The sequence below is a fragment of the Lagenorhynchus albirostris genome, chromosome 10 (genome assembly GCF_949774975.1).
Source record: "Lagenorhynchus albirostris chromosome 10, mLagAlb1.1, whole genome shotgun sequence".
In the NCBI taxonomy this organism is placed as follows: Eukaryota; Metazoa; Chordata; class Mammalia; order Artiodactyla; family Delphinidae; genus Lagenorhynchus; species Lagenorhynchus albirostris.
In genome coordinates, this window is record NC_083104.1 from 45,097,998 (window position 1) to 45,121,890 (window position 23,893).

The 23,893-nt window shown below is 48.3% G+C and overlaps 1 protein-coding gene and 1 long non-coding RNA gene across 17 annotated transcripts in view; both read left to right on the top strand.

Annotated features, from left to right (window-relative positions):
* The window catches only part of LOC132527119 (uncharacterized), a 51,658-nt gene extending 48,044 nt beyond the window's left edge, over positions 1 to 3,614 (top strand). Inside the window, exons 2-3 of the long non-coding RNA XR_009542861.1 lie at positions 2,588 to 2,709; positions 3,415 to 3,614. This is a non-coding gene — a long non-coding RNA (uncharacterized LOC132527119). The remainder of the gene's footprint in view (positions 1 to 2,587; positions 2,710 to 3,414) is intronic.
* Positions 3,615 to 11,770: 8,156 nt separating this feature from the next.
* Positions 11,771 to 23,893, top strand: part of TRAK1 (trafficking kinesin protein 1) — a 104,288-nt gene continuing 92,165 nt past the window's right edge. For 5 of the 16 annotated variants that reach the window (XR_009542859.1, XM_060162246.1, XM_060162247.1 and 2 more), the window contains exon 1: positions 15,494 to 15,670. Coding sequence is in view for 13 of the 16 variants with exons in the window: in XM_060162246.1 (XP_060018229.1) it covers positions 15,580 to 15,670 (91 nt within the window). In the remaining 3 variants the exon portion in view is untranslated. Of the gene's footprint in view, positions 12,040 to 15,487; positions 15,671 to 21,011; positions 21,215 to 23,893 lie in introns of those variants that run through there. The other 11 variants (XM_060162248.1, XM_060162253.1, XM_060162250.1 and 8 more) reach the window with 7 other exon arrangements.

Sequence of the window (23,893 nt, forward strand, 5' to 3'; positions counted from 1 at the left end):
CCGCCTCTAGGTTCTTGGGACTGTGGGGCGTTGCCTCCAGCCCCAGTTTCCCCATTGGCAACTGGAGGAGGGCCATGACGCAGGCCTGCAGGCTGCCCTGAGTTTTAGGTCAGCATTCCCTGGGGTAATGTACCGGGGCCTGGCCGGGCTCACGGTCACTGCAATAACCGGGAAGCATTCGTGTTCTTTTCCTTGTTGGAGTCATTATGATTTTTTTTAAAGCCAGACTCCACCCGGGGAGTGAGTGCGGTAAAAGCCGGGACCCAAGAAGGGGTCCCGTACAGAGAACTGTTCTCTTTCCCTCTCTTCCTCTCTCACCCTTGCCCCGCATTCCCAGGCCTCTTCCTCACTCTGGTTATTATATTACCTTTATCCTTGAGCGTGACAGCTCCGCAGCCACTGTTCTGGCTGGGTGAGGTTTTATCACTAACAGGTCTCACGTACTTGCCTTCCCCGTGGATCCCGACTCTCTCTCTCCCCGTTTCTTGCACCCCACGCCCCTTCGAAGTGACAGCACGTGCAGTGTGGGCTGCAGGGCTTCCTCATTTAAAACATCTGAGTCTTCTCAGGGCAAGTTTTCCTCTTCAGAGCAACCGCTTTCCAGCCTGGAATCACAGAGATTTCCAACAAGCCACCCCACAGGGATTTGGGATGAGCTTCCCACTCCTGCTACACCCTGCCCGGCTTTGGCCAGCCTCTAGGGTTCCTCCCTGGACCTGGGAATGTGGAGAGGACTCTGGTGCAGATCAGGGTTTTCTGATGGGGGTTCGAATTGGGGCAGGGAGCGTACGGGCCGTGACGCCCCACCAAGAACCGCCTCCAGCCTGCCTGCCACCTGCCAGGGTGGCTTACGCTCTCCGGCTGGCAGAATGAAACGTCCAGAAGCTGCTGTTTGTCCCGACTTGGTTTGGGAGCACAGAGCGGCTCTGTCGGCCTGGTATGCTGGGGAGGCCTGTCTGCAGAGGACTGTGCTGTAGTTACGGCTCCTACACTGGCTTGTGCTACACGGTGCTCCCTGAATGTCTTGTTCAGCTTTTAGGGTCTCTTAGGTGACTCAGGTCTCTTAGGTCTGCGCTGGGCTCGGGCCAGCTGCTCTCACTGAACTCGCTTTGTGCTGCAAGACGCATGAAGGTTCCGCTGGGGATGCAAGAGGAGAGGCAGGCTGTCAGTGAGGCTCTGCAGCTCAGCCTCACAGCGTGGTCTCCTTTCCCCGGATAGGGAGCTATTTATGGCACATTATAAATCTGCTGCTGCCAGCCGGAGAGACAGGGACTGTTACGTAAGGCTGCCAGAGCGCGCTGCCTTTTTATTCTCCTTTCTTCCTTATTCTGGGAGAGGGCACTGGGTTTACAGAAGGCAGCATGGCTGGGCACTTCAGTGCTCTGGGTTGTAGCAGAATTATTTTTGGCAACCGGGGAATTTGGTCACATGACACTTTTCATTCAGTGAGACCTGACCGATGAAATGGCTTTGTCCTTACTTCGTAGGCATCTGCAGGGGGCAGTGCCTTGTATTGGTGGGTTTGCTTCTGTCCTCAGCACAGTTTAGAAAGAGAAGGCTGAGTTATGGGACTAAGCTGGGTCGGAGGCATTTTTCTCCACTTGACTTGAGTGATGGAAATTTTCTTTGAATGATTCTTGATTAAAAAAAAAAATCGGAGGGATTCACCTTCAGAGCTAGAGAACAGTATGGCCTTAAGAATGGCGTTTACTTCACACGTGTATGTTGGTGTCCGTGGGTGCTTGTGTGTGCCTGGGCATGAGAGCCTGGGAGAGAGAGAGAGCAAGGGAGGAAAGACACATGTGAGGGCACCGCACTCGTCTTGGGCTCACGTGATGGGAGCACTGACGCACCTGTCCGGTGCCCGGGTCAGGCAGACGTGACAGACACAAGTGACAGGCGCAGGTGTTGGGCATATGTGACGGGCACACCCGTGCAGCCCCCATTCCGTGCTCAAGTTCTTCCCTTCAATCATGCTAGTGGAAACCTTGACAGTATCTGCCTTAGTCTCCAGCTGTCCTGGCCTCTCCTTTTTTAGGAACCCTCAGGCGTGCTCATAGGACTTCACAGAGAGCCCTGATTGCCGTCCTGGAGACCATATGGCATCTCCTTTCCTGTGCCTTTGGTTACCTCACGTGGCTCCGACTTTCTGGCTGTAGTGGCTGATATCAGCTCCTCCGAGTATTCTTCCTCATTCTGTGGGTGGTCACACATGCCCTCTCCCAAGATGCTCCTTCCTCTTGCAGCATGGTATAGCAGTAGTTGACATTTTTGAGTAAATAAGAAATGCTTCCCGTCATTATCTGAGATGCTTCTGCCATTATCTGAGAGAAAACTTTGAGCAAGTCGCTTAACGTTTCCCCACCTCACAGAATGAGAACGGTTCTACCAAGCTATGGCATAGATTTATTTTACGGGACAAATGGCGTTACACGTGTGAAAGCCCACAGAGAGCAGCATCGTCCTGTAGGGCCAGTGGCTGCTTCTTGGCGGTCCTGCTCTTTCCTGACACCGTTGCTGCAAAACTGCAACTCATCTCCTCCTCCTCCAGCTGTTCAACTCTTACATGATCTTTTCTACTCCTTAGCCCCTTGTCCCGTTGGCCAGAAAAGTCAGATGAAGTGGGGAGTGATATGATGGAGAAGTAGGAGAAGAGAAGACCTGCACAGTCGCCCATCAGCTGTCCGCCAGCCCTACATGGTCCTGGAGGTCAGACCCCCATCTTTGGGCTGTTTGGGGTGTGCATATTTCTTTTTTTTTTAACATCTTTATTGGGGTATAATTGCTTTACAATGGTGTGCTAGTTTGCTTTATAACAAAGTGAATCAGTTATACATATGCATATGTTCCCATATCTCTTCCCTCTTGCGTCTCCCTCCCTCCCACCCTCCCTATCCCACCCCTCCAGGCGGTCACAAAACACCGAGCTGATCTCCCTGTGCTATGCGGCTGCTTCCCACTAGCTATCTACCTTACGTTTGGTAGTGTATATATGTCCATGCCTCTCTCTCGCTTTGTCACAGCTCACCCTTCCCCGTCCCCATATCCTCAAGTCCGTTCTCCAGTAGGTCTGTGTCTTTATTCCTGTCTTATCCCTAGGTTCTTCATGACATTTTTTTTCTTAAATTCCATATATATGTGTTAGCATACGGTATTTGTCTTTCTCTTTCTGACTTACTTCACTCTGTATGACAGACTCTAGGTCTATCCACCTCATTACAAATAGCTCAATTTCGTTTCTTTTTATGGCTGAGTAATATTCCATTGTATATATGTGCCACATCTTCTTTATCCATTCATCCGATGATGGGCACTTAGGTTGTTTCCATCTCCGGGCTATCATAAATAGAGCTGCAATGAACATTTTGGTACGTGACTCTTTTTGAATTCGGGGTGTGCATATTTCTTATACAGGCTTGAGTGGTCTCAGTGGGGTCTTCGCTTTGAGTTCCTTTGCCTCTGTTATGGCAAGAGCATTGTTTTGAGAGACAGTGGCTAGATGCAGGAGAATGATCATTGGTCGAGGACCCCATGAAATATCTGATTCTCCACTGGACTTCGAACAACTTGAAGCACATAAGCACAATACACTCAGAACTGTAATACAGCAACATCTTTGGAGCCATTCAAATCTAGGTTCACATCCTGGGTGAGTAATTTAATCTCTCTGAGCCTGTTTTCTCTCCTGTAAAAAGCAGATACGGATATTACTTCATAGGTTGTGATCCTTAAACGAGATCATGCATGTAAATGAACAAGCCCAGTGCCAGACCTGTAGCTCATTTTGCAAGGAGCGCTGGGGCTCTCTGCACTTTCAAAAAGCACATGTTCGTCTTATCACCATGTAAGCAGGCAGCCGTTTGCTCAGAGAAGTAGCTGTAAGATAGCATCAAAGCAAATAGCCCTGGCCAGAGAGGGGGGATCCCGGGTGCTAGTCATGCCTTAGTCAAGATCCTTTGCGAGCGTGTCGGCCTCAAGCAGGTATCAAGGTTCTGGGGTGCTCACCCTGATTTCAAATGGCTCTTTTCCTTTAGGACTATCCACAGCCTGCAAGTTCCTTGGCCTCATGTGATTATTCCTAAGATAGAAACAATGTGGTGAAAAAGTGCCTCCATTGCATGTCCAGGTGCTAAATGCTTGTGATCCCTAAGGCGGGTCTGCAGACTTTTGATTCGGTCTCAGGCCTGCCGTCCTAGGCCTGGCAGCCCATTTCCTTTCACTGTGTCTGCTTCTTCCGGCAGCTTGTCAACCATTGGTCGTACCCACATTTTATAGATGAGACGTCTTGGAACCTGACCCGGGACTGCAGTCAGTAGGGGGTGGCTGGGCTGGGACTAAACCCAGTCCTGTGTGGTACCCATCGTTGGATCTGAGTCATCTTGCTCTGGGGCTGAAAGGGCCTGGGAGGCTGTGGGCTGACCCTCGTCTGCCTTCTCACTAGGCTTGGGGCTAGTGGGTGCTTCTAAAGCATACTGTGCCTTTAGAACCGAAGGCCCTTGTGGGCGGCAAAATTCTGAAGTTGTTCTCTCAAGGCTCCTGTCGCCTGGTTCGTCAGTCAAGTAATGATCTAGGTACTGCTATGAGGGGACTTTGCAGGTTGAATTAAGGCTATTGGTCACATGACTTTAAGATAGGGAGATGGTCCTGGATTATCTGAAGTGTGATCACATGAGCCCTTAAAAACAGAAAAGGACAGAAGAGGAGACTAGAAAGATGCAGCAGAAGGAGAAGATAGAGTGTGTGAAGGATTCGACATGCCTTTGCTGGCTCTGAGATGTAGGGGTCGCATGCAGGGACTGGAGAGAGGCCTCTAGGAGCCCATGGAAAGGAGGAAAGGAGGAGAAGGAACACGGGCAGCCTCTAGGAACAAAGACCAGCCCCCGGCCAACAGCCAGCGTGGAAGTATGGTCTTCAGTCCTGCAACCACAAGCAACTGATTTCTGCCAACAACCTGAATAAACCTGGATACGGATTTTTCCCCGGAGCTCCAGGAAGGAGCGCAGCCCTGCTGACGCCTCCGCTGGAGCCCGGCGAGGCTCGTGTCAGACTGCTAACCTATAGGACTGTGACTTGAAAAATGACTATTTCAAGCCACTAAATTTGTGGCAGTTTGTCACAATAGCAATAGAGGGCTGATATGATCCTGGAGAACAATTTGTCCCTTTTTGAAAACTTTTGCTGCACTGGGACCTGTTTGTTCAGAATTGCTGAACTGTGACAGTAAGTCAGTCCCCCAGATACATTGGCTGCCTCTGCCCCCCAAACATAAACCTTGAAAGCGCAGGCACCTGGCTGACCATGGAGGGGGGGTCACCCAGCACGGGCTTCTCCTCGTCACCTGTTGGGCCGCCAACCCCGAAGCTCTGTTCTGGTTTTCTCCCGACAGCCTCTGAGTTTGTCCTGGAGGAAGCTCCTCCTTTAGCCCTTGGGAAACAGGTGATCTGTGTTCACAAAGGGCAGCTCTGTCTGCACAGTATCACTTGGCTCTCCTGCCAGAAGTTGCCTACACGTGGGTGGCAGAGGGTTCATGCTAATAGCACTGGGGCAGTGGGGGAAGGGCTGACGAGGACACAGAAGCCCTCCTGCAGCTCCACCTGCCTGCACTTGGGGTTCCTGGCATGGCTTATCTGGAAGGCCACTGGCTTTTTGTTGCTCATTCAGTCTCTTCTTTGTTCAGATGGGGTGGCTGAGGCCCAGAGGAGTGACACCATCCCCTCAGTGTCACACAGCTCTTGGAGTTTTTGCTCAGGTTCTGAACCACAAAAATCCCATGCTGGAGGGGAAGGAAATCGTGCACACATGTATTCTGTCAGCAGCAAACTGCATTAGCCTTGAGCAGCTTGGTCAGTACTCTTTGACAGCCTAGGGGCCGGAATCTTGATCACAGTTGAGGAGAAGAGTGAGGCACCGGACCTGGGCCAAGGGCCCCAGGCGAGAGGCAGGAGATCCCTCTCAGCTCAAATGCAAAACAGCCTGCCTCCTTGGGTACTATTTCCTGCTTCTTTTCCTGGTACCTCTTTTGCTGAAAATTTGACCAGGTTGCAGAATTTCTCACTCCTCTGCGAAGAAAAGTCTCTCCTTCCCAAAGGCTCCCCAAGCAGAATCGATAAGACAGAGGCGCTTTCATCTCTCAGGGCCATCCACTCTCACTTTGCTTAAGCCTCGTTTGTTCCCTCTGCCTGAAAGAAGCCTTTTGCTTGGTGTGCCAGGGTTGGCCAGAGCCAGAGAGCATCCAGGGCTGTGGCTGCTTTGTTCCTGAACCCCGTGTGAAGCCTTGGAAATGCCTGCGTACATTAGAGTGAGGGGCAGTAACCAGGTGCCAAGGATTGTTTTCCCATGGGGTTCCCATCACTTATCTCAGTTCAGACCTGGATTCCCCCCTCCTGCTGGCTCTGTGACCTTTGGAAAGTTACTGAACCTCTCTGAGCATTCTTGTCCTCAGCTGTAAAATGGAACTGGTAACAGTACTCAGCTAAGAGAGAGGTGACCAGCGGCAGGTGGTAGAAGTTAGAGGTTCCAAAGCACTTGACATAGTATCTGGCGCACACCATAAGTCTCAACAAAAGTTGATACTGTTAAGATTTTACAATTGTGCGCTGCCTTACAGAATACTGGTGTGGGAAATTGTGAAAATTTAGGAACATGCAAGGGTCACTTCTCTTAGACAGTAAATGAATCATTTTGAGGGGGAGGTGACCACTTTGAGAGTGTGTGAACTTGGAAGGTTGCTGTGTGCTTAGCACTGTGCTGGGTACATTATTTGCATCTGTGTCCGTAATCAGTTTAACGATCCGAGAGGTGTGGGTATTATTACCTCAGAGAGGAGGAGACTGAGGCTGGAGACCTACAGGAACTCATCTCTCTCCTCTTCACCCCGAACGATGTTTTGGGGTCGTTGACGCCATGTGCTAGGCGGTCTCTCCCACAGTGGATGCTTGCCTTCTCTGCGAGTCTGATCAGATGCCTGGCTCTGTTTATTTCTGATCCTTGAGCTGTTAGAGATCCTGAGTTATCAGCAGAAAAAATGCATTATGAATAAAAACACTGACAAACAGTTGTCCTAGGAAACTGAGTCCTTAACGATGTCCTTCTGAGCACCACTCAGCACTCCACGGTCCCTGGGTCTCCTCAGAGGGTACCTGCTGTGACTCTTTCTTCTAGAAACTGGATGAGGGACTTGCAACCCAGATTTTGAGTGGTCTATAAATGAGGCTTCCTGATTCCTGAATTATTGTATATGGATGATCTTACACGTTTAATCATGACATCACATTTGGTGTCTGTTGATCTGTATTGGAAAGGATGAAGTGCGGTTCATTTGAGGCCATTCTGAAGGGCCCATGGGAGGGGGTCTGCATCCCCGGAACACCTCAGGAGTGTTTCAGAAAGTTTCCCCATTGATTTCTGTGAATCTTCAGGGTTAGCTGTGTGTAATTTGGGAGTTTTGACCCTTTGGTTCCTGTATGGATCATAGAACTACAGCTTCGTAGCTTCAGGAAATCCTCAGGTCGTTTGGACCAAACCCCTTGTTTCATTCATTATTATCTATTCTGCAGATATTTACTCAGTAACTAACAGGTGCTAGGGCCAGCCCATGCTTTCAAGGAGCTCCCACAGCCTGTGGGAGAGATGAGTCCTGGACAGGGGGTGATGAGGGCATGGAGGTTTGCCAAATACAGAGAAGCTTTCCCCAAAGTCTGTTCCATGAAATAAATGCCATGGGACCAGGTATCCTGTGGCAAAAGGTTTCGTGATATAATAGGTTTGGAAATGTTGGCCTATGGATGTTGGCGGAGAGTCCAGAAAGGTGCCTGATTCCGAGAGTCTGGAAATGATACTTTCAATGATAATGATTATTTTGAGAATGTGATATGTACCTGGCATGGATGTAAGTGCCTTATGTGGATAATCTTATTTTATAAAACCCAGCGATTTGGGCGGGCCATAATTTATAAACTGCTTTTGTATTGATAGAGATTTAGATTATTTCCCACTAGATTTTCATGGGCTAAAGATTGATCTTTTTACTTCAAGAAGGGTTTCTCAGTGCAGTGGAATATTATCCAGGCTTTAAAAAGGAATGAAATTCTGACATGCTGCAACATGGATGAACCTTGAGGACATTATGCTAAGTGAAGTAAGCTAGTCACTAAAAGAGAAATACAGTAGGATCCCTCTTATAGGAGGCACTAAGAGTAGTGAGTTCATAGAGATACAGATAGACAGCATACTGGTGGCTGCCCCGTGCTGGCAGGAGCGGAAGTGGGGCATTATTGGTTAACGGATACAGAGTTTCATTTCTGCAAGATGCAAAGTGTTCTGGAGATGGGTTGTGCAACAGTGTGAATGTACTTAACACTCCTGAGCTTAAAGATGGTTAAGATGGTACCTTTTATGTTATGTGTTTGTTTTTAACCACAATAAAACAAAAATACTGTTTTGGCAAAAAAGGCATACGGTGAGAATTAAAATTCACAAATCATGGGATATGATGGACTTCAAGTTGGTATGCATGTCAATGCTGAATATACACATCTGTGTGCTTAATTATTTTAACTGGGGTTTGAGATGAAAAAAAATCAATTGGAATAGTTTTGTTCTACTTTAAAAAAAAAAAAAAGAGGGCTTCTCAAGCTATTGGCTTTGCCAGTTGATGCCCATAAAAAGGGAACTTTGGACTTGAATGTGATTGCTTGAGTTCCCCTTGAGGCTTGAGTGAGCACGGGCTGGTGTCTCTAAAATTTGTTTTTTTGAGAAAATGTTTGCACTTACTTGAACTATTCGGCTGTGTTTCTGAGTTAGTGTGTGAGAGCTGTAAGTTGAAGCAAAGGTACTAGGAGGAGGGACAGTAGTGATTTGGGGCTGGTGATCGGGATTTAGGCCAACTCCCTCATTTTATAGAAAATGAAAGCAAACGTTGTAAAATCCATGATTGAAGTTCTCTTTAAGAAATCTTTATGTTTTTGACCCTTTGTTTTAAAAACCACATTGATTGGTGGGGACAGATGGTTACTAGACTTATGGTGATCATTTCATAACGTATGCAAATGTCAAATCACTATGTAGTACCCCTGAAACTAACAAAATATGGTATGTCAATTATATTTCAATTAAAAAAAACCCTATTGATTTCAGGGGGACAATGGCATTTTACCAAGGGAGAAACTATTTCAAACTTTTGTGTAAGGATCATATAGACTGCGTCGAAGTACAGATTAAAGAAAATTCGAATGAGGGTCCAATCCATTAATGAGTTTTCAAAAACTCAAATCCCACATCATCTCGGGGTCCTTATTTTAGAGCCCATGTTCATTACCTACCATTTCTCTGTGTAGAGCATCCTTCCACACTGATCAATTCATATCTGCTCTGAGACTTCCTTTTAGCAGCTGCAGAGTTCACATCTCTGTGGCTGCACCGTAATTGGCTCCGTACTCTCTGTTACGTGTTAGCTTGTTCTTAGCCTTTCACTGTGATAAGCGCCCTTGGTCTGTGCATCCTCGGGCCAAAAAGCCACATGCATTTAGCCAAGCTGCCCTTCTGAATTTATTACCCATCTCTCCACTATAAGTTTCTTAAAAGTCTTATCAAATTGAGCCTTGTTATAGTTTTTAAATCTTGGTCAGTCTGATAAAGAGATTTTTCTGGATCACAATTAAGGGTCCTGAAAATGTTTGGTGTGTGTGTTATGTCTACTTCTTTTCTGGGGAGGGGAGAGAATCTTCATATCCTTTGCCCATTTTTCTTCTTTTAAATGTCCCTGGTTTAATTTCACTGCCGTGCCTACTTAGCTTGTATTCGCCACCTCTGAGTTCTTTTTGTCCATCTGTTTAATAGTGATAGCTCACAAGGTGTGGTCCGAGTACCTGCAGCTCCTCGGGAAGAGTGGGGTCGTTATGTCTTTAAATATCTCAGAGTACCCTATAACAATAGCTTAATTGGTTCCCTTCTGGAAGGTCTTCTAGTCCACGCCCTCAGGCCTCTGCTGCCCACAATATTTTGGGAGTTCTTGAGAATTCCAGGCTTTTTCTTACTGGGCGGCTTCTCCGTTTGCCTGTATTTGAATCACTGAGGAGATGCTGTTGATACAATCCTGTTTTTTATCTCTGGTTCCCTATCACTTTTCACCAGGGATGTACAGGCTCCCGCACCTCTTCCTACTTTATATTTGTGTGTTCATTTTAATGAGGGCAGGGAGTTTATCACCATTTACAATAGGAACTCTTGGTGTATTTTGGTAAATAACTTCATATTGAGGGCTGTAGTTTCCCTTCATCACTGACTGCACCATGTTGAGTAAATCTCTGTTAACTTTCCTTTTTTCTCTTTTTTTCTTATGTAAAAAAAAAATGAACTGTAAATATATCATTACTAGAACAATAATTCTCAAACTTTCTTGGTCCCAGAAAAATGATTGAGGATCCCAAAGAGCTTTTGTTCATGTGTGTCACCTTGATTTACATATATTGTATTAGAAATCAAAACAGAAAATTTTAAACCACAAGGATTCAGAAGTACACATTCCCTTCGTTAACCTTCAGAACAAAGGTATCATCACACATCATGGAAATCTCTGGAGAGCTCCATTGTACCATCTATGAGAGAATGATAGTGAAAGTACCTTAGAAAATCATTTTGACCTTGCAGACCGTTTAAACTGGTCTCAGGGAACCCCAGGGGTTCTCAGGCCACACTTTGAGAACTGTCCTGCTGAAGAATGTTTCTCAGCCTTTCTGTCTTGTTCATAATGGCCATGTTTGGCATTTTTTCTGGGTATATGGGTGCATACCTACAGTATGTGGTATGTGGAGGTGGGCTGGGAGGAAAGGGGCGTAGCTGAATTGAAAGTTAATGTCTAAGGCAGTAGCGCTCTCCTGAACCGTGTGGAGACATCTCTTGCATGTAGGTTTGCTGTTACTGGAACCAAGTGGGGTTCTCAGTAGCCTCTGCCATGCACCATCCCTTTTTTAGCAGGTATTTTTTAGGCCCATCCAGATTTTACACGGGGGTGTGGACCCTGGGTCAGGCTGATGTTGCTGGAATGGCCCCTAGGGACAGTGACCTGCTAGTCCCCAGACCCTTAACCTGCTGTCCTTAGATTCCTGAGAGCCTATGAATGGGCTGATTTTCCTGAACCTGCGTGTGTTTTTTTTGGCATAAGGTCTGTAGTTTGCATCATATTCTTAAAGAAGTCTTCTAACTTCATGCTGTAGCTTAAGGTTGCGGCATGCCTTCAAGCTCTTGGAGAGTTGAGAATATACGGTGGTTGGAAAGGGTTTAAGAGAGGTATCACATCTTACATAATTCAATATACAAAAAAAAAGATGGCTTTTTTTTAGAGGGGTGCATGTCTTCCCCAGGATGCTCGTGCATAGCTCTTCCCACACTCCACGTGGCTGCCAGGTGACCTGGGTGTGCTCATTTCAGGGTAGGTGCCATCATTTTAGCTGTGGTCCAGTCTGTTGATTTGCTTAGAGCTGCTTCAAGACAGGTTTCAGTTAGTAAATGAAGCCACACGCTCTGTATTTTGTTCTGCACTGGGACCTGATTGGGTGAATGGAACTTCACTTGCAGTTCTTTCATCGAAACTGAAGAATTCAATTGGAAGTACCTTGGCTTGAAGGAAACAGAATTTACAGTCTGATCCCACATCATCTCGGGGTCCTTATTTTCTGAAGATTCTGTTCTTTTTTTTTCAGAGACTCTTAGTCACTGAGCTCCTCTCTCTGGATTGTCCCATAGATTCCCCGTGAGGAGCCGCTGCTGGTGTACCAGACCTCCTGGGGGCCGTCTGCCCGACTGCCCCTGACTCCGGCAGCGGGGTCCCCGATGGCAGTGGGCACCTCCCCGTGAAACCTGCCAAGCTGGACGCCACAGCTCTGCACGACGACACTTTGGCCAACTCCGTGCCCCCTTCGGAGGCGTGCAACCATGCAGTCCTAGCCTGCAGCCCGGGCATCCCTGAGGAACACTATGTAAGCGAGGCTGTGGAAGATGCTCCCGGCTGCAGAGGGTACCGGGATGCCTGCACCATCACTGGTAAGGGCGCCTCTCCCTGCCAGGGACGGGGGAAGGCAGTGAGGACCGGGGAAGGCAGTGAGGACCGGGGAAGGGTGGGGCCGTAGGAGTGGGTCCCGGGGAGGGATGTGGAGAGTGGGGAGGGACTACCGAAGTGCAAAGAGTCTTAGCTTTGGAATCGTGAGACTGGCCATCCAGAACTGACTTGTCTGAGATGAAGACAGCGCCTCATAGAACTGTCGTGAAGGTTAAAGACGGGATCACTGAACCTTGAGCAGCGTCCCTGGCCCGTAGCGGGGCTCAGTGTAGCTTGGCCCCCTGCCCCTCTCTCTGAGGCTCAGTTTCTTCAGACATAAGATAGGTGTAATGGAAATAACATGCCATGATGCTGTGGGCTGCAGCAGTGGGGAACTCCCTGCAGCACCGTTTGTACACTGTCTAGTTTTGCACAGACAAAAACTTTGTCGAGTTTTGTCAGTCATGCCTTCCCAGTGTCTTGAGAACCGGGCGCTCATCCCCCAGCGCACTGGCAACATCTGCTATTCAGGCACATTGTAACGGAGCTCTCGTTTGTGTCTTTCCTCAAGGGATCATTGAGACCACTGCTTGGAGCCCTCACAGGAGGGGGCTCTGAGTGGGAATGGTGTGTAGTTTTCCCCTGTTCTCTCTCCAGTTAGGCATTGAGGGCCCCCAGCCCCACCCCACGTCAAGAGCTTCCTGGGTGTGAGGGGCTTGGAGGTGCCGGGATCCCAGCTGAATGCCTGGGTGCTGACCCCCTGAGCTCCCGATGGCACCAGGGGCCTCCCCTCCACGTGTGCACTAAATCCTACTGCTGCTTGCCTGTGCCCTGAAGGACACGCTTCCGGCCCCCGCCCTCTCTCTACTACACCATCCGTTTCTCCTTGTGCCTGGATCTTCCCTGTTAGCACAAAAGCATGCTATCGTCGCTCCCTTCTTAAAAAGAATCCTTCTTTGCTCTGCTTTCCCTGCAGCTAGCGCCTGTGTCTCTGCTCTTCGGTTTGCTCTGTTTTTCCTCCTGTTTTTCTCCTGTGTCTACCGCGAGCAGGCTTGTGACCCCACCGTGCCCCCAGTGCTGATGGCCTCATTCGGTTCAGGGGTCCATCCTTAGCCTTTTCAGCAGGAGTTGACACGGCCGACCACCCCCTTCTCCTGGAAATACGGTCCTCCCTTGGCTTTGGGTCCCGACCTTGCTAGCTGCTCCCCTCTGGGAACTTTGGGGGCCCCGGGGCTCAGCCCTTCGCTCTCTCGGGTAACCCACGCCCTAAGTGATCTCACGCGGGCTCCGGGATTTAGAATCTGCTTCTACGCTGAGCACTTTCCAGTGCCTGTCCTCAGACTGGACCTTTGCCCCGAAGGCCAGATGTGTCGGTCTGACTCCACATAACAACACTTTCACTTGGACGCCTGTTGGGCATCTCTGACTAACTTGGCCAGAAATGAACTCCTGATTTCCCCCTCCACCTGCTTTCTTTGCAGTCTTTCTAAATGGTACTTACATCCTTCCAGTTGCCCAGGCCAGAAGCCTTGGAAGCATTCATGACCTCTGTATTTCTTTCAGACCCTGGTTTGCTGGGAAGTCTGTTGACTCTTTGCTCCCAGTGTGTCCAGAGTTTGACTGGTTCTCACCAGCCCCACAGTAACTACCCTGGTCCAAGCCACCTTCATCTCACGCCCGGATCATTGCAGTGGGCTCCTAACTGGGCCTCCTGTTTCCCTTCTTGCCTCTGTGCAATCCAATCTCTGCCCAGCCAAAAGAGTGGCTTTTTAAATACAACGTCAGGTGGTTTAACTCTTGTGCTCCAAACCTCCAGCGGGCTCCCTTCTGACCGTGGCCTAAGTGACAGGGCTGCCTGTGCCCCTTTGACCTATCTCCTCTTCACTCACTCCATTCCGGACACACTGGCCTCCTCACTAATTCTTGGATACACCCAGCACATCCCACCTCAGGGCCTTTGTTCTTGCTGCTGCTCAGCTCCTGGATCACCTTAACCCTAGATGTCCTCCTGATTCCTTCTTTACTTTCTCCAAATGGCGTTTCCTTAGAGGCCTTTTGTGACTCCCCTGCATAGAGGGTGGTCCACACCCCCCTTCCCCATCTCCCTTACCTGCTTTAGCTGTCTCCCCGTACTTAGCCGTGAGTACTACATGTTTGTATTTCGTTGACCAAACTTGCAGTAGAATAGAAACTCGCTAAGGGCAAGGACTTTGTGCACCGCCGAGTCCCAGGGTCTGAAAGAGCGCCTGCCTGTGGCCAGTGCTCAGTAAACATTTGCTGAATGAATGAGTTGTGTCATTTAATTAGTACTGCATCCCCATTAAATGGAGACTGTTGTCCTGTTTTTACAGGTAAAGAGACTAAATCAGGAAAGGTTCAGCATCTGGCCTAAGACCCTGAGCTCTAAGGGGCGGGGCTTGCGTGTAGGTCATGACCCCCGGGGTATGCGTTCCCTGCCACCTGCCCCCCACCCCCCACCAAGGAATACTGTCCAGTTGGGTGGGGACGTAGATGAGTGAGTGGAGATAGGCTGTGCAGAATGGTTACACCAGTGATAAGCACAGCACACGGGAGAGCATCAGGGAGGGTGCCTGGGTGAGCCTTGGAGGGGAGAGGATCCGGGAGACTAGGAGGGCTTCTCGGAGGAGGCAGTGTCCCAACTGCATCTTCCTTTGTCTAAACACGTGAGCTAATCACTGGGATTCTAGTGGCATCTGTGCCAGTGAAATCCGGGAAACATTTAGCTTGTTAAAGTCGTTTCGCTTTGAACATGACAACCGAGGGCAAAGTAACGGCAGAATCGCAGTGCTGAAACTTCAGAGGCTATGGGGCATGGTAACTGGGGGTTCTTTGCGGGAACGTCTGTAGCAAGCACCATAGGACAGCTGAAAAGCAGCTCAGTGCTGTCACGTTTGGCAGTGGCTTGGTAAACAGGAGCGTAAACACAGACACTGTTACGTGTTGAAGGTGCAGCTCGACAACGCAGAACGCGCTCAGGTTAAAGTCTCATTTGTCGGTCACTGAGAGGAAGACACAAAACAGAAAACATTTCCCAGAGATCTGGAGTTTCTCCGAGAATGCGTATGTGGACTCCAAGGGCTTTGCCAAGTGCCGTCCTGGGAGACCGTTTGGCACCCGGCCTCTAATAAATCCACGCCACCCACAGTTCCTGGGGAGCGCTGAGATGAACAGCAAGCTTTTTGTTCCTCTTTAATTTTTAGGCAAAGCCCAAATGCCCGTCACAAAGCCCTGCTCCCCCTCTCCCTCCCCTTATCCTCAACCTAGGGATATCACATTTTGGGGTGCGTCATTTTCTTCTTGGGGCAGTTTAACGAGATGAGCCGATAGGGTGCCCATGCTGCCTCTAGTTACGTAACCCATTGTGCTTCCAGGGCAGCGAGCAGTCTTAGGATTTGCCCCAACAAGCAAGCTCAGAGAACTGCTGAGTAGGTGCAGAAGCTGGCTGTGCTGAGGTGCTGCCTGGGTTGGGTTCTGATGGGGGATCGCTGTTCGCTCTGAACTGCCGTTGGAGTTTCTCTCTGCACATGGCATTGGTATTTCAGTTTGAGCAGCCCGTGAGGGCCCAGCCTCTGCCAAGACTCTGCCCAGGCAGGCTCATTCGGACAAGCTCACGTGGTAAGTGTGTTTGCCCGGCATGTCCGCTGTTGCTTTTCTTTGTGAAAGTTGCGGCCGGAAGGGTGAAAAGGCCACGGGGAAAGTTGTTTCTCTCCTGTTCTGTTCGGCTTGGCGGGTTGTCCTTGGACCTGGGGTGGGGAATTGCAGTATCGAGTTATTGACAGGCTGCTCACCCCTCAGCCCCTCATCCAGGCTCAGGGGAGGCAGGTGACCCCTGCAGGGCCATGAGCAGTGGGTCTGAGTTGGGACCGGCCTTCTGGACACCACCTTGCTCTTTGAAATTCTCTGCAGCGGCTGACCACAGTCTCTGAGGCCCCTTCTGGCCTCTCCTACTGATTTTCCTGATCCTGTGTCCTATCCTGGTTTCTTAAAGCTTCACCTGGTGTCTGGGTCAGCAAGGAATTTTTCAGGTGAAGAACAGGGTCAGGCAGGGTGTCTCCCCCGCTCCTTCCCTCTTTTCTGCCCCACTTTTCTTTTTTTCTGTACTAAATGTGCTTGGCCCTGTACCTCCATCCACACCCCGGTGACGGCGAGCTTGCTAATCAGTTCTGCTCTGGCTTGTCTCTTGATGTGGGGCTGACGTTTCTCCTCACTTCCTCCAGGCTGATCAGAGTCTGATGATTGGTGACCCATCTGGTGTCTGTCCTGTCTATATGCTGTTACTCACAATCTGCTGGGCCACAAACCAGTGAGTTCCTCAGCGGCATGAGCTCCTCTTGCCCTGTTCTTCTCAGTTTTAGGTTTCAAGACAGATGAGACTCTGGATGGGAGATAATGGAGATGCTGTGGGGTGTGTGTGTGTGTGTGTGTCTGTGTATTTAAAGTATTTTCAGGCTTGTTCAATAATTCTGTTCAACTAGCATCTGTTCCAGGCCAGCTTTTTGCTGGTGTCCGTAGATGAGCTCTGGCCTCTCCCTCAGAGCCCTGGAGGTGGGCAGAGGTGGAAATGACTCGCTGTGACCCCGGACAGGATTGCTGCCACTATGCTTATGGGAACTGTCCTGTCTGGTGTCCTTGTCATCACAGGGCCACCATTTCAGATTTGTTCCTTTTCTGTCACTGATTTAAAGCCATCAGAGTTGATTTGTCCTCTGAAAACATGCTCAAATAAAAGTATTATGGACTTCTTTTATGAATTGAATGTAAAATCTTGCTTGTCAGTTCCTGTCTAGAATAAAATTTTTACTGTGTTTTCCATTGAAAATATATGATGTGAATGGTACTTACTTGGCTGGGTGAAACAGAAAAGAATGGACAGTGAAACATCTCTTCTTTCACAGGGAGAGAAAACGTGAATTAGAATCTAGGGAATTACAAGTTTTTTTCAAATTTATCATTTAGAAATGTTCTTTGCTTCTTCTCTCAGTGGAATGGCCCCTATTTAGCAGTTGGTTTGTTTTTGCAAATGCAGTGCAGGATCAGTTATGCTGATTTTAGAGGTAACACTTAATCTTAATCTTAACACTTAATCTTCAGCAAAACACAAAACATTCGCATTTGCCTTTTAAACATGCTGTAAATGAGATTGGGAGTTACCAGCTGACCTTGCTTCTCCATTTCTCATCCTTAGGTGAGTGGGTAGAATGTTTATCACACAAGGTTTTGACATATGCTGTAAAATTTAGTTAAAATGTATTAGTAAGATTCTTGACATGTGATTGGGAGGCTACAGTTGCAGGTGCCTGCTGTATTTTTATCCTCCTAATTGGTTTCGTTCTGAATTTGAAGCAGGTTTTTAATGCACCTAATGTATTGGTGTTAGTCCTTGCCTACTTTAAACCATTTTAGGAAGCTGCCAAATAATAAATTACAAGAAAAGTAAAGAGTAATCTTATTAAAGAATTGATCAGGGGTGCTTTGGTCCCAGCCACAAATAGTATTCCTAAGGGTGTTCTTTTAGATGCCAAGTTTTCATAACGGATTTACATTAATTTGTTTTGCAAGTATTAGAGCAAGTGTCACTTCACACACACTTCGTTCAAGATGCTCTCTAGTGGGACTGGAGCGGCCAGATGTGGGCCTCTGCCGTCAGCACCCTGTTTGTCCCACTCTGCGGAGGTTTGCTGTAGGGGCTTCCCAGGGATTCAGCAAGAGAGGGTGCTGGGTGTGCCCTGCAGCTGGGTTTGGATGTTCTCCCAGTCACACAGTTCACTGGTGACTCTGGGACTCACGGCCCAGAGAAACTTGACTTTCTTCTCTGACGTCTGATCTTGTGTGAACATTGACAGACTTGAGCAAATCAAGTGAAACTATTATGAACAGAAACTTTGTAACTGTAATTAGACCTGGAACAAATCAAATTTCATAAATCTTGTATTAGGGCTTTCCTGAGAAAACCGACAGGAGATAGATATATATATATATATATATAAAATATTACATATATATATCATACTATAAGGAATTGGCTTACACAATTATGGAGGCTAACAAGTTCCAAGATCTGTAGTTGGCAAGTTGGAGATCCAGGGGAACCAGTGGTGTAATTCCAGTCCAGAGATTAGCAGGCTCGCCATCCTAGGAAGAGACAGTATTTCAGTTTGAGTCCAAAGGTAGGAAAAAGCTGATGTCAGCTGGAGAGCAGTCAGGCAGGAGGAATTCTGTCTTACTCGAGGGAGAGTCAGCCTTTTTGTTCTCTTCAGACCTTCAGTGGATTGGATGAGGCCTGCCCACATCATGGAGGGGAATCTGCTCTACTCAGTCTACCGATTTAAATCTTCATCTCATCCGAAAACGCCCTCACGGAAACACCCAGAGTAATGTTTGGCCAGGTATCTGGGTACCCCATGGCTCAGTCAGGTTGACAGCCATCACAGATCCTAGCAACGGCTGACACTTATTGAGTAGTTGCTCTGTGCTTGGCAGGCTTCCAGGCACTGCTCTGGAAACTCACTTTTTTCTCAGCACGATCCTGCCAAGCAGGTACTGTTACCACCCTCACCTTTAAGGAGGTGCAGAGTGGGGTGGCCTGTCCTCTCATGGAAACCAGGCATCCTTGGGTTTACAAGCCAGTAGTGTTGTTTTCTGACCCTATTTAACTTCCTTCATTGTGGATTTTTCTCTTCTCATAATTTCATTTAACTAGGGTTTTAAATGATGAAAGTAACACATGCAAATGGTAAAACTTAGAATTGTACCAAAGCATAGTCAACGTAGGGTAACAATCACTCGTCCATCTGTACAGTTTAACCATTAAAAAAAATCATTCCAGGAAGTTTTTATGCCCATAATTCCTTTTCTAGAAATACACAAATGGGACCATACCATATACCCTAATCTGCATTAAAAAAATTAACTACTACTTATGATTGTTTCATTACAGTACGTAGAATATTGCCTTATGCTTTGCAATGGCTCTATAGTCACTCGTTTGGCTGTATCGTTATCATCTCCATTTATTTAAACCAGCTGTTCTCAGACTTTTTTTTTATAACAAACATTGTGTAGTTCCTCCTTTATTAATCAGAAATTAATAGGTAACGAATCCCTCTAAACACATCATCTTAGAAGAACCAGTGTAATGCCTTACTGTAATGTAAAGGAGAAACTAAATTAAAATGATGGAGCCTGGATTCTGATTGTAGGTGTGTGGACCTGGCCTCATTAGGGTATGTAGTGAGCAGGCAGGCACTGCCCCTGCAGACAGGGTTGCTGTGCAAGTAGCAGCTATGAGGGCAGGGAGTTCATCATACTCGCCACTCAGTGGCCAAAAAAGAGCCTCTGTTTTTTGTCAGTCCCCTCTTGACGGATGCTTTAAGTTGTTTCCAGTGTTTGCTCCAAGGAACAGCGTTCTTGTGTGTACATCTTTCGGGTCACTTATCCTGCATGTCTGTCGGCTAACAGGAAACGTGCATTTAGGATTTTGCGTGCATCGCAGCACGGCCCTCCAGAGAGCCTGCACCCATTAGGTGCCCAGCATCCACGTGGGGAAGTGGCAGTCTCTGAGTTTGATCAACTATTTTCATCATGGTTAATCAGATAGTCATAAAAAACGGTATTTCATCTTATTTTGTTTCTTTTTAATTGTGAATGAGTCTCTGCCTCCTTTCTATTTCATTTTCTGCAAACAACCTGTTTTTTGTCTTTGCTCATTTTTCTAGTGGGTTGTTGGCCTTTAAGAGGTATTCTTGAGATATCGTTGTGTGTACAGAGGGTAGGGCGGTGTGCCAGGTTGAGATTCTTTTATATTTCGGAAGAGGAAAAAATGTCTTGAAAATAGTTACACAGATAATGATTTAACTATGACTATGTTTGATATTCACAGAAGTACAGGGTGCTAAGAGATTGTGTAAAGGGGATTTCTGAAGTGGCATTTCTTTCTCTTTTCTTTGGCCACGCCACGTGGCTTGTGGGATCTTAGTTCCCTGACCAGGGATCCAACCCAGCCCCTTGGCAGTGAAAGTGCAGAGTCCTAACCACTGGACCACCAGGGAATTCCCTGAAGTGGCATTTCTAAGAAGGTTTCTGTGGGAAAGTAGTCTTGGCAGAAATCTGAAGGATAAGTAGGAGATAGCAGGAATGGGGGGAGGGAAAGAGCATTCCAAGCCGTGAAAATAGCGTGAGCAAAGGTCCTGTGGTGGGAAGATACTGTGATAATAGTAGCTAACATTGATAGAGCACTTATTATGTGCTAGACACTGTCCTAAACACCTTTTGTGTCTAACTTCGTTCAATTCTCATCTGTTAGTTATCTCTCGCTGTGTAACAAACTTCCGCAAACCTTGGCAGCTTGAAACAGCAAACATTTATAGTTTCACATATTTCTGTGGGTCAGGAATTGAGGAGTAGCTTAGCTAGGTGGCTCTGGCCCAGGGTCCCTCATGATGTTGCAGTCAAGGTGAAAGCTTGCACTGTGGAAAACAGTCTGGTAGTTCCTCAGAAGGTTCAACATACTAGTTACTGTTTGACTTACCAATTCTACTCCTAGTTACGTAAAGAGAAATGAAAACGTAATTCCACACACAAAACTTTATGGGAGTGTTCCAAGCAGCATTATTCACAATAGCCAAAAAGTAGAAGCAACCCAAATGTCTATCAACTGATGAATGGGCAAACAAAATGTGGTATATTCATACCATGGAGTATATATAGTTCAGGAATAAAAAGGAATGAAGTACTGATACATGCTATCGCATGGATGACCCTTGAAAACAGTGTGCTCGTTGAAAGAAGCCAGACACAAAAGGTCACATGTGAAATGTCCGGAATAGGGAAATCGAATAGAGACAGGGGCCAGCAGGCTTTCTGGTTCCAGGGGACGCTCTTGGAGAACTTTTGCTTTCAGTTTTCCTTTCTTCTCTCCTTTGCTTCTTTCTTCCTCTCGCCACTGCGTCCCCCTTCTTCTCTCCACCTCTTTCTTTTTCCTCCCACTCCTTTTCTCTCCTCCGTGCTACCTGTTCCCCCATCTCCCTACTCCTTCCCTTCTCTCCTTCCTTTCCCTGTGTTTCCCCTCCCCCACTGCATAAAAAGAAAGTTACAGTTTTTAATTTTTTGCCTTGTAAAACAATTTGACAACGGAGGTGGATCTCGGTTGGTGAAGACTTGGTAAGCCTCGCCGTCCCGTTCAGTCAGAACCTCTTAGGTAAAGACAGCAGGTTACAGGGAGTGCTGCGTCAATGTTCTTTGGTGTTTTCCAGCATGTGGGAGACGCGAGGTTGGCCTGTTGTAAAGCTGGCCCTTTCCCTGTAGTGTCTTAGGTAACAGGCTTCCTGTGATAACGAAGGGCTTTGTAATGCTCATTGGGAAACACAGGGGTTTGTCGTGAAGGTGTGAGCTTGCAGGTGAGGGGATGGAGGGAGGAGGGCCTGTCTCACTCTGCCTGCAGTCCCTGGGCAGGACATCTTCTGAATTCTTGGATGGAGGTAAACGTGCTGGGAGAGGAATGGAGTGAAGAGGAGGCTTGAAGGCTGGAAGTTCTGGGAGTCTTCGGGAGGGAAGTGACCTCTGGGAGAGGAGGAAAGGAGAGAGGACCAGCCCGCCTCCGCTCTGGGCAGCTGGAAGTTACCCTAGTTTCCCGCCCAGGGAGAGGCTGTTTCAGACCCTACCCAGCCCATCAGACCTCCTTCCCTGGCACCCCTGGGCACCGGGCTGGAGGAGGAGATGGGGTGCCGAGCGCGGTGAGCCTGGGAGCCCACGGCATTCTAGGGCTCTCTGTCTGCCCATCATGCTTTGTGATTACCCCTCACCCCCCGGAGCCCAGCTTCAGGGCAGAGTAAGGTGGACTGTTGGTTTTGTGCAGAATTGGGTTTTGTCCTGTGGGTGCCGCGAAAGTACCACAGAGGGAGGGAGGGAGGGAGGGAGGGCTGTGGGGTTGAAGCTGCATGGGAAGAGGCGATGGAGGCGATATGGGGGATCAAGGGGAGGGGGTCTTGAGAACTGTGAGGACTGGGGGTTGTGGACAGGGAGGGAGATGTGTGGATTTCAGATTTCAGAGGTCGCTGGCAGAGGGGGAGCATGGGGTCCAGGAGTTGAGCGGTGGGGAGTTGGACGGTGTTTGGCTTGGAGGTGATGTGCCCATCACGTCATGGGGATGATGACTGCAAGCCTGATGCCGCAGGGGGACGGACTGGGCAGTGGACAAGTGAGCACAAGCCAGGGGCAGCGTGAGTCTTGTCGACTTCAAAAATATTCACAGCCTAACAATTGAGGGTTATGTTTTATTTGGTGGGAATTTTTAGGACTTCAAGCCCAGAGGCAGCACCTCAAGTAACCCTGAGAGAACTGCTCCAAGGAGGCAAGTGGGGAGCCAGGTTATATAGAAGTTTTGCAACAAAGGGCAGGTAGTCTGAATGTCAAAAGAGTATCATTGGGGCATCCCTGGTGGCGCAGTGGTTGAGAGTCCGCCTGCCGATGCAGGGGACACGGGTTCGTGCCCCGGTCCAGGAAGATCCCACATGCCGCGGAGCGGCTGGGCCCGTGAGCCATGGCCGCTGAGCCTGCGCGTCTGGAGCCTGTGCTCCGCAATGGGAGAGGCCACAACAGTGAAAGGCCCGCGTACCACAAAAAAAAAAAAAATATATCATTATGGGACTTCCCTGATGGTCCAGTGGGTGAGACTCTGCGCTCCCAATGCAGGGGGCCTGGGTTCGACCCCTAGTGGGGGAACTAGAGCTCGCGTGCATTCCGCAACTAAGAGTTCGCATGCGTGAGGAAGATCCTGTGTGCTGCAAGGAAGACCCTGTGCAGCCAGTAAATAAATAAATAAAATTTAAAAAAGATAATTGTTAATTAAAAAGAAACAGATATCCCAAGTTAAGGAATTTAGCACTTCTCTATGTATGGGAAGATGAAAGAGTCTGGGCTCACTGAAGTCATTCCTTTGATAGGCACCTCAGCTATCTGGGGCCAGTATCCTGTGTTTTCACATCCTGAGTTTCCTCGGGGCTCACGGTAGGGAGTGGCTGCAGTCTGAAGGCTGCTAGATGGCAGGTATTCTCTTCCTTCCCGAGTTCCCTCAGGGCTCGCCAGCTCACTGTCTGGTGATGGCTGCAATCGGTGATGACTGTGACATCCTTTGTTTACTGATATAGCAGGCAGTATTCCATTTTTCAATCTCAAGCTAGCAAGGACTTTTTTTTTTTTTTTTTGCGTTATGTGGGCCTCTCACTGTCGTGGCCTCTCTCGTTGCGGAGCACAGGCTCCGGACATGCTGGCTCAGCGGCCATGGCTTATGGGCCTAGCCGCTCTGCGGCATGTGGGATCTTCCTGGACCAGGGCACGAACCCGTGTCCCCTGCATCGACAGGTGGACTCTCAACCACTGCGCCACCAGGGAAGCCCTAGCAAGGACTTTTTAAGGCAGGTGGAAGAAAATGACCTGGTATGGCCAGAGGAGCCAGAGATTGCCAACACGAAGCCCAGACCCCCGGAGAGTCAGCTTAGGGCAAGACTCGAATTTTCCTCTTCCAGGAGGTTTTCAGCGCTAAACTGGATTTTGATCCACATGATGGACCGTGCGTGTGGGTCATGTTCTTGGTGGGAGAGAAGGAAGGTCTTGCTTCTTAATGGTTAGAAACATGATGATGAGGCACAGCCGATGGGCACGGGAACTCTGACCTCCCTTCTCTTCTTTTGGTAGGAATTCAGTTCTCACACCCAAACCAACACGTTAGATTTCAGTGTGTCTGATAACTATACTTTTTTTTTCGGTGTTGAAAAAAACCTCACAACAGACAACTCAGGTTGTCGTTAACTGTAGGTTTGAACTCCATTGCTCAGTGCTGTT